Genomic DNA, 12,308 nt, shown 5'->3' with positions numbered 1-12,308 from the left:
TTTACAGACGGGTGGATCCTCTCGATAAAATATATGATAAATATACAATAAAAGTAAATCTAACTCCTTTTTAGTGTGAATAAATAAGACTTTTTTCTGTTTTTATCTGAAAATATGTGGCGAAGATATCGTTCCGACAGTCGAACACACAAGATAAAGAATATTACTGATTTAGTCGAAATATTGATAACGAGACTCTTGGATGGAGATGAATAGAAAAGGCGGAAGTGTACGGGTTAGGCATGCGCCAAATATTTCCCGCGAAAATTACAATATTTTTGTACTGCCTAGGAGCTTCAGGTAGGTTTTATGCGATTTTAGTGCAAGCACAGTCAAAATGTTCAAACTATTTTGTTGTTGATGCTCTCTTAATCCCTTCTGAAAGTGTCTGATACTCTATTATGGCTGTCTTCAGCTGTATGTGGAACGGTGCACACTTGTCATGTAGAATGATGGGTGGCTATTTTATCATCAGTCTTCAATGCCTCAAATGCCAGTGACATATTATCTCTATTTTGATGCATGTTTAACGTATCCTATTGTAGAAATAGTAACTTTAGCAATGTTCCATGTTTTTTTAATCAATTAAAGCGTTTTATAGTTAGACGATATGCTTTGCTATCTGTATCTGTCCATATACGTCTAAAGAAATACTCAGTAGTATGAAATAGACGAGTTACGTCGCCTTCTCCACTAGCTGACATCCAGTAATTTACCCATTAGGCTTTCTTATTTCTTTTCCTGCATGCACCAAAATTTAGATTTTGGCAGGCTTTTAAACCAATACATTTTGGGTGGAACCACTCATCACAGCGGTCACAACCCACAATATCACCTTCCTCTGGAGACTGACTAACACAATATACAGTAGCAACACCATTACTTACTGTAGCAGTATTTTCACGTGGACAACTCCAACCGCCTGGTTACAAGTTCAGGCAACACATGTCTATTCCAGGACATGTCCAACTTTCCCACCATATGCGTTATGAAAGTTTCATTGTGTTTGATTCGAGTAAATATCACATCATTCAGTGAGGTCCACACAACAAAATCACATAATGACACGCCACAAATGTACATTTGCAATTGTGCCTGGGCTTAATACCTATGATGTTGTTTCACTAGCAAATTTTTATCTAAATAGTCTGGAAACTTTTCCAAAAAGGGGTGGTCTTTTAGACTATAGGGGCACTTCACCTCTAGAACCCCCTGACCACAGCAGTTGCACCTCACTATACTGTCTGGTGAGGCACCTAGGCAGGAGTTGGTTTGAGAAATAAACAGTCCAGCTCTTGTGACATTGCACTGTTTGTCAATTGTGGATGTTGGGGATATTGCTGCTTGTGAATATCTGTCCTTTGGGAAATACTTTCCTTTTCCCTTCACCATACACTGCCTTGTAAAGGTTAATGGCATCTGCCTCATGGACATTTCTCCGTGAAATTGCTGGCGACTGCACTGCTTTCCCAGAACAGGGAATTTTGTTTAACAGAGAAGGTGCAGGAGATTCTTGATTAGTTGTCAAACAGTCTTCAGCAATGGAAGCTGTTATTCTTCCTACACATTTTTACTTTTCATCTGGTCATGCCAGGCTTTAGAATTTGCCTGTGCTCTAGTCACTTGTTCTACATAAGTTACTTGAGCATTGTTTACTTTGACTTTAGCCTTGGCACTCTCACAGGCACTTTCAAGTTCTTCCCCTGAAAGTTTTTCATTCCCATCAGCATACAAAGACCGGAGTGGTGAAGGAAGTTTTTCCTATGATGGTTTTGGCCCTAAACCAACAAACCTGTCCTTAAACTCTTTGAACAGACTTAGGCCAACACTACCCTCTACCAGGGCGACTGATAGATTTTTACAGATATTCACAGATATGTCTCTAGCTAGATAGATGGTCATTCTGGGCTGAAGTCAGTGATTTCCCTGCTACAGGCTTTCTAAACAGTCCCTTGCCTTCTGGAGAGGTGGCCATCTCTGGACTAAAATATACTGAAGTCAAAGTCTGGTGTTTAGAAATGCAATTAACAGGAACACTCATGCAAATAAACATAACAGTTGACTTTAAGTATTGTGATATTAGTAGTTATAGTGATTGTCAACACGTATACATGTAATACATGTATACATCTGGTACAGTATCAGATATTGACAGCAAGTAATTGAATAAAAATACCTAATTTAATACTCTTGTCAGTTGACAGCTGGAGGGCTCTACCATCCTCTTTTCTTTGTACCTGCACAGCCCTGCACTTCGTTATCTGCTCAAATTGATGAATCTGGTGATTGTAAAGACAAAAGGGAAAGCACTGGTTAGTTTGCAGCATTAACATATTGTGTATTTCTTAAAGTACCAGAAGTATCCATGTTGCACAGTGTTTGCTTGCTAGCGATGAAATGTTTTTCACTAATGCATATTAGAGTTTACAGCAATGTTAAACATTAAAGGTATTATTTAAAATATTGATATAAATTTTCATCTCCATTTTATGGTATTGTTTTAATTGACTTAAGGCACTTTACCTGGTCCTCCATAAGGGTGTTTAGAGGGCTTACTACATAAACCACCCCATCCTCTTCTAGAAATGGAGGCTGCTGGAAACATATGCTTTTCCCACCTCCTGTAGGAATGCCAACATACACGTCCTTCCCACTGACTGCAGCACTTACCGCTTCAAATTGATGTTCTGTCAGCCCTTCGAAATTCCAAAATTTTCTTACTATCCGATCTGCTTCTTCTTGCTCCATACCGTAACAATGCTTTCAGGCTGCTACTGCACCAGCATTTATACCTCTACAACTACTGTATTGGGTTATAAAGAAATAGAACTCTTTTATGTACACGGTTGGCTTTATTTTCAGTTTATTCAAAATTGCTGATAGCAGATTGACGATAGCCGGTCACTAAAATAAAAAATAAAAATACAATATAATATATTCAAAAGTATAATATAAAACAATGATTCTCATAAATTAAAACAAATACACTTACATAAATTGTGGAGTCTATATCTTATAAAGAGTCATGTCCTCCTCCTGCTTTCTCCAGTAAAGTCAGTGTGTGTGTGTGTGTGCTCTCAGTAGGTGTGGTCTTTTGTATTCATGCATCACATGACTGAGTGACCACATTTCACATTTGCTTGACTGAACAGTTTTTGTCAATATTTTGTTGATCCCAGAACATCGGGAGGTTCTCCTCGCAGAGATACATTATATATTTTTATCTCTGCGACACTAATTATAAAACTTAAAGTTCAAATGTCACACAAATCTTTTACTGATGAAATATATTCATATACTGTAACTAAACTAGAACTAATAAAGAAATCATAATTATATAACATCATTAATGACTTGTTTACTAATATAATATATATACAATGTTGCATTAGTATTTAAGAGCAATTACATATCCTCAACAGGAATTAATAAACCCAATCTTCTAACAGATCTCTCTACCTCAATATTCTTAGCACCCTTGTACTCATGAACTTTTTCTCCCACTCTTTAATTTTTATAAGACACTTTCACTCTTCTTACTAGACCATCAGTGCCAGGGAAAACTTCAGTAACCCTTGCAAGACGATATTCTCCCTTGAGAACATTGCTATCAGGTACTATAACAACATCTCCCACTTTCAAGTCTCGATTCCCTTTAAACCACTTGGTTTGATGGACAAGAGTGTGTGCAAAGAGATTCTTCCATTGCTCCCAGAACTGTTTCACACAGCCTTCCACTAAAGTGAGATGAGATCTCAAGGAAGGATTTGCATCATAACCTCCAGGATTTCTAGAAGTAGATCTACCAAGAAGTAGAGAATTGGGAGTAAGGAATTTGAGAGTATAATCAACACTGGTCATCAATCCTATTGGTCTTTCATTAAGCAAATCTGCAACTTGTGTAAAGACAGTGAGAATTTCAGCAACTGTCTTGATTGCTGTCAAGCAGACTTAGACTGGACCTGCCAAGTGGCAGTGCCTGAGCAGTTATGCAAACAATTACCAGCCATGTAATCAACCTTGGGATTTCTCAACAGGGTGACTTCAGCCCAGAATGACCATCTATCTAGCTAGAGACATATCTGTGAATATCTGTAAAAATCTATCGGTCACCCTGGTAGAGGGTAGGCCAACACATGATCCAGATGAAGCGAGTGACTTCAAAAATTCCATTTGCACTTCTGGGGGGGTCTGGTTCCAGAGCACGCCTGGGCTCCGTATCTCGAAAGGATCGCTTTGTTGCGCACGTACGTTAGTGTCATGGAATCGAGACACTTGCGCACGCAATTTCCTGTCCACAGATCTCCAGTTTTAGCCTATATCTTTTGGCCGAGTCTGGACGAAGTCCTTCTTCGTATTGAAAAGCCATTTTACCTTTTGAACTATTGAAAATTCACTTTTTTTAAAGAGCCTTTTTGTCACGTCTCCATTGCAGTACGTGGCGAGACGGCACCTAAAGACCGATTTTGCCCCCATGCGGTTGGTTGTTAGGGACTATTTCCGGTTGTGACATTCCAACTGCGAGAATGTACAGTGTAACGGTGTTTCAGGGCAGGACAACGAATAATGTTATTGACATCAATAATAAATACAGTCAACAACAGACATTGTTCAACTTCTATGGCCTTGTTTATTTAAATCTCTTATCTTAGTCCTTTACTTTTACTTAGAAAATGGAGTCAATTGATTTGGAAATGGGAGATCTGTTTGAAGATCAAAATGAGGACATTGAAGAAATAACTGCACCGCCTCCATTCCCTGAACTTGAGGATAACCCAATGAACGACATGGCAACAGAAACTCAAGAAGATGAAGAAGGTAAAAAAAAAATCAAATAAATTTTCAAAATAATAAATTAATTTCCTTTAACACACATTCTTGAAATATAGCTGCAAATAACAATGCCCATTTTTAGGTTGATAATGTGCTTAGATTGCTGAACTAGTGTAGCAAGAGGAATTTTTTCAAGATTTTTTTTTCTTTTGCTTACGTACAATCATGAAACCCCATTCAGTATTTCACATATTGTTGTTAGTTGTATTTACTGCCTATGGCATATGCAGAACATGCATTTTGAATTCACAAGATGAAATTGCATATTTGCACTCATATTTTCTCTTTAACTTGCTCAAAAGAAGGTGAAGATGGCCATGATTTATCTAAACTGAAAAACATCAAAGCAGGCGCTGCCAAGAGGGTGGTGAAAAGACCACAACCAAAGATGGATTCAACCAGGTAATTTTAATTTTTTGCCATGAAGTTGGATCATAACAGAAGTATAATATATATAATATTTCCAGGCATGAAAAGAGTTTTCATACACAAAACTTTGAATTTCTATTCCATTTAAAATGGAAGTGAAATATAATGAAAATCCTAGGAGATATTATAAATGCTGAAATTTTCGCAATACCAAATATAAAACCATTGAGTGATAAAAAAAAAAATCCATAATTAACCGTCTAATGCATATTTCAGGTTAACAAGTGATAAGGGAATTCCACTTCTTCCCAAATTATTTAAAGATGTCAAATTTAAAGGAAGAGGACATGAGGTAAGTAACTGGTACTTAAAGTAATTCTTTCAAGCTAATGAAAAAAGACTTTTTGTTTTAAAATTTTATTCTGGCATTTGTTTTAAAATTTTTTGGGGTGTGTTTGTGAAAAAAGTAATGTATATTATTTATTTTCTCCTCAGGGTGAAGATTTGTGCCGAATGATGCAGATTTTAGAGCACTGGGGTCATAGATTATTCCCTAAAATGCCATTTGATGAGCTACTGGAGAGGTGTGAAAGACTTGGGGCTAAAAAGGAAGTACAGGTTTGTGAGATGTATAAAATGTGGTTGCATTAATAACTAGAATCAGTAATCTTTAAAATTTAGAAAAATGTATAAAATTAAATAGATTGTTTTTTTTTTTTTTTCAGTGTTTATTAAGCACTTCATTTCAATTAAAAACAAGAAACTTTTTTTTTTTTTTTTTTTTTTTTTTTTTTTTTTTTTTTTTTTTTTTGTAGTCTAAAAAAAGTTTATGACCATCTGTTTTCATAGATTTTTAACAGTTTGGATATTTCAGATATTGCAGAGATAATACTTAGAGACGAGTAATTTTTTTCTGCAAATGTATTGCATTTTTTACTTGCAGACGTGTGTGAAGAAGATTCGCAGTGACATGCCACTCATGGATGATGATTTTGTGTCAAGGAACTATGATAGTGGTGATGAAGACGATTCTAAAAATAAAAAGGTGAGACTTGATTTCATGTGGGGGTGATAGGAGGAATTTACATTTTATTATTATTATTATTATTATTATTATTATTATTATTATTATGTATATCTGTACGATCTTTCAAAGAAAGCGGACTTAGTACAGTCATTCATTCACTCAAAGCACTAGAAACTAAAGACCATGACTTAGGTGGTATCCAGTTCACTATAAACAGTTCATTGTGAAGTATTTGTAAAAAGCTAATGTTAGTCTGTATAGGCAGTAGGAAGGCAGGGGTCCACTACTTTAAGTTGTATATTTGGTTCAAAAATATCATATAGAAAATAAATTTTATATTTAAACATTTAATATTGATTTAATACTTGTCTATTGTACATGTCACTTACTTTTCTTACAATGTAGGCTGCTGATGAAGTGGAAGACATGGATGCAGAAGAAGCATTTGATGAAATGATGAGGCAAGAAGCAGCAAAGAAGAAGACTGCAATGGAGTCTCCTCCATCACATTTATCAGATGGAGCAGTAAGCCCCGTTAGGCAAAATGATAGGCCACTGTCAACACCATCTTCAAAGGTAGTTTTTTTTTAAATTATATTTAATATTCATTGATTTAGTTATTTTCACACAAATTGACCTAATTTTAATATTTTTGCTATTTGTAGCCCGTTTTGCAAATGTTACCTGATAAAATTTTTTCAATATTTCATTGTTGTCTCGTTTCTAGTCCATGACTTGTGAACAGCTTGCTAGAATGGAAAGGAACAAGCAACTCGCAAAGGAGAGAAGAATGAGCAAATTGAAGAACAAGGACTCGGGTGAGATATGATTGCTATCTATTCAAATTTATGATGATTAAATTCATGCAAATACTGCATTTTCATCTATAAAGGCACATATAAAACTATGAATTTATGTTGTTATTCAGCACCACAATCAGATCAACAGCAGCAACATGTAGAAGAAAATCAATCAAACCCCTCCACTAACATGTCAGAAAGTGTCCAAAAGCCTGCAAGTGAAGATAATGCTGATACAAGTATTGTTCCAACCAAATCACAGACATTTGAAGACTTCGCAGATGATGATGATGACTTTCCAACAGAAAATGAAATTTTATTAAGTTGTGGTGATGTTTTGAAAAATCAACAAGTGGAAGAAAAGAATTCTGTGACAGAGGTCCATGACAAAGAGGCATCACTGGAAAAGCCACAGATTGGGACAGACCAACAGACAGAAGAGGAGATACTCGCGAGTCTTGAAGAAGATGAAAATGCAATAAATGATATACAATCTAGTATTCCAAAATCTTCAGCAGACAATGAAAATGAAGAGACAGAACATAAAAATAGAGCCACTTTAAAGGACACCACAAATGTAGACCTTGAGACGGGTGTTGTTGTTTAATATTCAGAGGACTTTAATATACATGCATTGCTCAGTTCCATACAATTCTAAGAAATTCGTTTGTTACACAGTAAATAAGAGTATGTTTTACTTATACTATTTTGTTATGTCAATCAGACTTGTTAAAATCTGAATCTTTTACAATCACATTTGTATCATACCATTAATATAAGTGGTACACAAAAAATTAAAGTACAAATATTACATATATTTAATACATTGACAGTCTAAGCCCAATGATACCTTTCTTTTCAAATTGCTTAAATTAGTTTTACATTTTTTATTGAGGAAATAAAAAGTACTGATTATATTATTATACATACAAACATCTTGTGTTGTTTCTCTTAAAACTATTTGCATTCAATGTCATATATATTGTGTGTTAAAAGGAATGGAAAAATCAAGTATGTCTATTTCTTGTCTGTAGTGATTCAAAAATGGCCACAGCCATTAATATATTAACCACTGATAATGCTTTAGTCCATTCCCCCTCCATCATCACTATCAAGTCCTTCAATTTCATCTTCATCCCCACCTATTGCTTTCCAGAATGATATTGCGACCTAAAAATGCATAGTTCAACATGTAAACAGGATGCAAAAAATATTGACTTGCTAAAGAGCGACCTAAATATGAAACAAAATTGAATATTTGCACAAAATGCTTCAAGCACTGTCACTTCATAGAACTGATTTAACGCTAATATAAACCTGAGCATTCATACACTTAAAAATCCTTTAATGGCAAACAAAATGCAAATTAAAGTAATGCATTTGTAAGTTACCTTTTCTGCATACAATTTTCTCTCCTCTGCTGGAAGCGACTCTGCTGTCTCTGATATAAAAATCAAATTCTAATGAAAGCACTGTCATAATTGTGTTTTGTGATACCCGAGAAAGATGTACATAAAAAACCAACCATCCAAATTGTCTCCTGATTCATGCACATAACACCTACCACTGTGAACTTGAAAAATTATATGACCTATTAAATCAAACTTAATTTGTGAACAAAAAACAACACAGCTTTGATTTCAATCTACAATACTTAAAAAATGCATATAGAACCAGTACCTTTCATAATCCTCATCTTTGCAAACAACTCTTCAAAGGTTTCATGATCTGATTCATCGTTTCCTAATGCTGCCAACATAGAAAGGTCATCATCTTTGATTAGAGAATCTGCAAAAATAAAAAAAAATAAATAAAAGAAATTCTTACAATGGAAAAACACCATTTTAATTGTCAATGGTTTTGTACATTTCATTCATAATCAGCCTGAATTTCAATTTTTAGTATATGACAATAACATCTGTAAAAAAGCCACTGGATGCATATCTCTGTTGTTTTTTTTGTTTTTGTTTTTGTTTTTTTTTTTTGTTCAACTGTTAAAATGATTTATATTTAAAACTAAGCCAAAGAAAAAACTTACCAATCTTCTCCTCCTGTATTTGTTCCTTGCTTTTTCTTGTTTTTTCTTCCTTCTTCACTTTAAAGTCATCAGATGCAACACCTGTTTCTTTATCATTTGCTGAGGTAGACCAACTGTTAGCATTCTGAGTTACAGCTTCTTCACTATCAGGTTTTGAAGCACCAGCTAAACTTTTACTTAGCTCTCCTTTAATATTATCAATGGAATGAGCATGTATTTGGGAATTATCTGCACTGTCTGTAGTATTCTCAGTGTTTGTACCACTTTGAAGTTTGGCAGCATCTTTTTCTGCTTTCTCCTCCACCATCAGTTGCTCAAAATAGGGACTTCTAAATGCTGGCCTGTCTATAATGGGAAAAAAATTAACTAATTCTACAATTAAAAATAAGTTTGTTTGTATCTTAAATACATTTAAATAAATGTCCATATATCCACATTTCCCAAAGGATGTGATTATAATAAATCTGAATATCAAAACATCCACATCCCCTACCTTTTTTCACAAGTTGTACAAGTATTGTTCTACAAGTATGTGGGGGCATTTTTGCAACCCCACAAATCAATTCTTTATCATTTCATTTGTTCTTTTGTTAGAATATATATATATATATATATATATATATATATATATATATATATATATATATATATATATATATATATTGTTATTTGTAGTTGCGTTCTTTCAGATTAATTCACAGGGTTTTATTTGAAATAAAGAGAGTCTGCCCACAGGCCAAATCCTAGCACAAACTTGATATCTTCATTACATTTTATTTTATTGCATCCGCTTAGAATTAGTTCATCTGAACTAAATTCTGAAAATTAGTGGACAGAGGAGACAAAGTATAATCTCATGAACATGCAAAACTTAAAAAAGAAATATATTATATATGACATAACTACGATATAATGTGTTTAGAGTTTACACCTCTTAAGGCTTTTGTATGACATGACATTTTAAGTTTAATTCAACTTGCCTTTCATTTCCAAATTTGACCATGTATGAGCATGTAATGCTTGAATAATTCTTTTCATACCAGTTGTCTCTTGGAAATCATCTAAAAAAGACACAAAAGGGCAATATAAATTACAGATTTTTGTTCAGTGTTATAACAGATCAGCAAACTAAATTTTTTCAGCATTTTACAAAAGTGACTTACATAAATATTCTAAAATAAATTCTTGTTTAATGATTGGTAAAATATAACTCTACACTGAAAAGATATAATTAGATTCTAATTTTTTTTAATAGTGCAGACATGTATAACAGACATTATTTCAGTTTAACTGTTTACAGATCCAATGAAGATATTTTCTCATTAATCTAAACTCTAGGGTCTGTTCTCAAATTAAAAGATGCACATCTTTCTAAAATTCAGCACAGAATGTCCTCAATGTCATACCTTCCTCACTTCCACTGTCTTGAACAGGGTTAAGTTCCACTAGTTCAAATGTGTTATCCAGACACCACTTCAGAACCCTCTGTCTAGGAACAGCTGTGAAGAACAACGTTTTTGTATCAATAAAAGGTAGCATTTATATTTAGACAGGTAAAAACATTTTAGGTAATAAATTTAACAACACCTGGTGCAACTGTGTTCAACCAGATATTACCCTAATTTTGAAGCAGGTTGTTTCAAAAATAACTGTTAACAATATTTACCATCACTGTGATCACAGCATTCACAAATCAACATCTGAACTGATGGTTCAATTTCTTTAATAAAAGGAAGCCAAGATCTCACTTGTTCAAAACTCCCCACCTGAAATGATTCAGTAAAAATATGGTTCACTCGACAGCAAAGTAAGCATTTGATTTTCATCAATGATGAACAATTTGTGTAATATTTGCATAATTTTGTCTTGTCTTATCATTTTCCTCTTTATACTAAAGTACCCTTCCATATAGAAAGAATCAATAAATCAAGCAATATAAAATAATTATGTAAATATTACACAAAATGTGTGGGTCACAAATGTGACCAAAATTTTCACTTCATTTTGGAATGACGCATAAAATTACTAGTACAAATAATTACTGATATGAAATATGCAAATAAAAAGTTACTACAGGGGTATGTTAGGACAAAAGCATAGATCTACTTCATATCAAGCTGCTGTACATTTATTCTTAAGTAGTACATGTACCATACGTACATGAACACTGTATAACCTTATGATGCAACAAAGCCCACAAATAAATTTTGTTTACAGTACATCAGTCAGGGGCAGATTGAGGTCGTCTTCTGGATCTTCTGGAAGATGGTCAGATTTTCAAGTTTACATTGATGGGTACCAATTTTTTTTCTGTCAGAAGACGGTCAAAAATAAAGGATGGACCAACAAAGATAATTAGGATGACTGTCAAAAAATATCTCTGGATCCGCCCCTGTCAATATTCCACTAACAGCAAAAATAAAGAAATCCTTCTGCTATAGACATAACTTACATCTTTGCTATCAAAATAAACAATAAAGGCTTCAACTGATTCTGCAAACTTCTGGTCCCCAATGGTTCGCTTTTCTGTAACACATATGTCCACATTGGCAGTGTAATATTTTGTGTTAATGTGCCAAGGGTATGCTAGTATTCCTTCTAGACACTGCCTGGGATCTGGTAGGTCATCAGCCGTGAGTATTTCTGGAAAAAAATATCCCATGAGAATAAGCAAATACTTTTGATGAACTAAATCATTTCCTTTAAATCATTAGAATAACTTGAAATGTCAAAATTGATTGAACAGTTATGATCCTGTTCGTGATACAGAACTATATTGCACAAATATTAGCTGCAATAATCCAAGCTCATAAATTATATCTTAAATCATCTATAACAACAGCCAAGTTCGGAGAATAACGGTTAGTAAATGCTTACTACAATTATCAATTTCATTAATTACTGTACAGTGCAAGGGGCGGGAGGTGGCAAATTCCAATTGAATACATTTTACACTTATCACTCAACAGGTTATATGACCTTCATATTTTAAGATAAAAAACGAGTTAACACCTTGTAATCGTTAGATTGAGTTTAACCTACGTTTTGCTAGGTCAAACGGAGAAAACTCCGTACAGCTTGCCACAAGCACACAAGGGGAATCCATTTCGAATTATCTGCCCCCTTCTGGTATTTTTGCCAAGACAAGACATTGTTGTTGTTTTCTTTTAATGTTATGAAGTAATGTATTAACCAACACCTTTTGTAACGTCTCATCTAAACAATTTTCTGTTCTTTTGGT

At 34.1% G+C, this 12,308-nt stretch overlaps 3 protein-coding genes across 4 annotated transcripts; 1 reads left to right on the top strand and 2 right to left on the bottom strand.

The window, feature by feature from the left end:
- Positions 1–172: 172 nt before the first annotated feature.
- LOC106178697 (uncharacterized) lies at positions 173–7,636 on the top strand. Of its 2 annotated transcripts, none has more exons than XM_013561991.2 (9): positions 173–300; positions 4,671–4,818; positions 5,139–5,235; positions 5,479–5,554; positions 5,698–5,820; positions 6,146–6,247; positions 6,635–6,805; positions 6,957–7,047; positions 7,158–7,636. In XM_013561991.2, the coding sequence occupies exons 2-9, from the start codon at positions 4,674–4,676 to the stop codon at positions 7,634–7,636; spliced, it is 1,284 nt and encodes a 427-aa protein (XP_013417445.2). In that variant the 5' UTR covers positions 173–300; positions 4,671–4,673. The 2 variants fall into 2 exon arrangements, with proteins under 2 accessions (XP_013417445.2, XP_013417444.2); XM_013561990.2 differs by having other exon boundaries at positions 5,136–5,235.
- LOC147764277 (uncharacterized) lies at positions 1,438–3,884 on the bottom strand. Its single transcript, XM_087011314.1, has 3 exons — positions 2,524–3,884; positions 2,177–2,279; positions 1,438–1,992 (listed from the first exon to the last, which is right to left on the bottom strand). The coding sequence occupies exons 1-3, from the start codon at positions 2,746–2,748 to the stop codon at positions 1,883–1,885; spliced, it is 438 nt and encodes a 145-aa protein (XP_086867440.1). The 5' UTR covers positions 2,749–3,884; the 3' UTR covers positions 1,438–1,882.
- Positions 7,608–12,239, bottom strand: LOC106161080 (alpha- and gamma-adaptin-binding protein p34). Its single transcript, XM_087011302.1, has 9 exons — positions 12,110–12,239; positions 11,520–11,710; positions 10,734–10,833; positions 10,474–10,566; positions 10,044–10,128; positions 9,068–9,408; positions 8,710–8,817; positions 8,421–8,470; positions 7,608–8,199 (listed from the first exon to the last, which is right to left on the bottom strand). The coding sequence occupies exons 1-9, from the start codon at positions 12,171–12,173 to the stop codon at positions 8,113–8,115; spliced, it is 1,119 nt and encodes a 372-aa protein (XP_086867428.1). The 5' UTR covers positions 12,174–12,239; the 3' UTR covers positions 7,608–8,112.
- Between the last annotated feature and the right edge of the window lie 69 nt (positions 12,240–12,308).

This window comes from Lingula anatina, chromosome 1, assembly GCF_051362555.1.
Source record: "Lingula anatina isolate TDL-2025a chromosome 1, LinAna3.0, whole genome shotgun sequence".
NCBI lineage: Eukaryota > Metazoa > Brachiopoda > Lingulata > Lingulida > Lingulidae > Lingula > Lingula anatina.
This window is presented reverse-complemented; position numbering and strand designations above follow the sequence as displayed.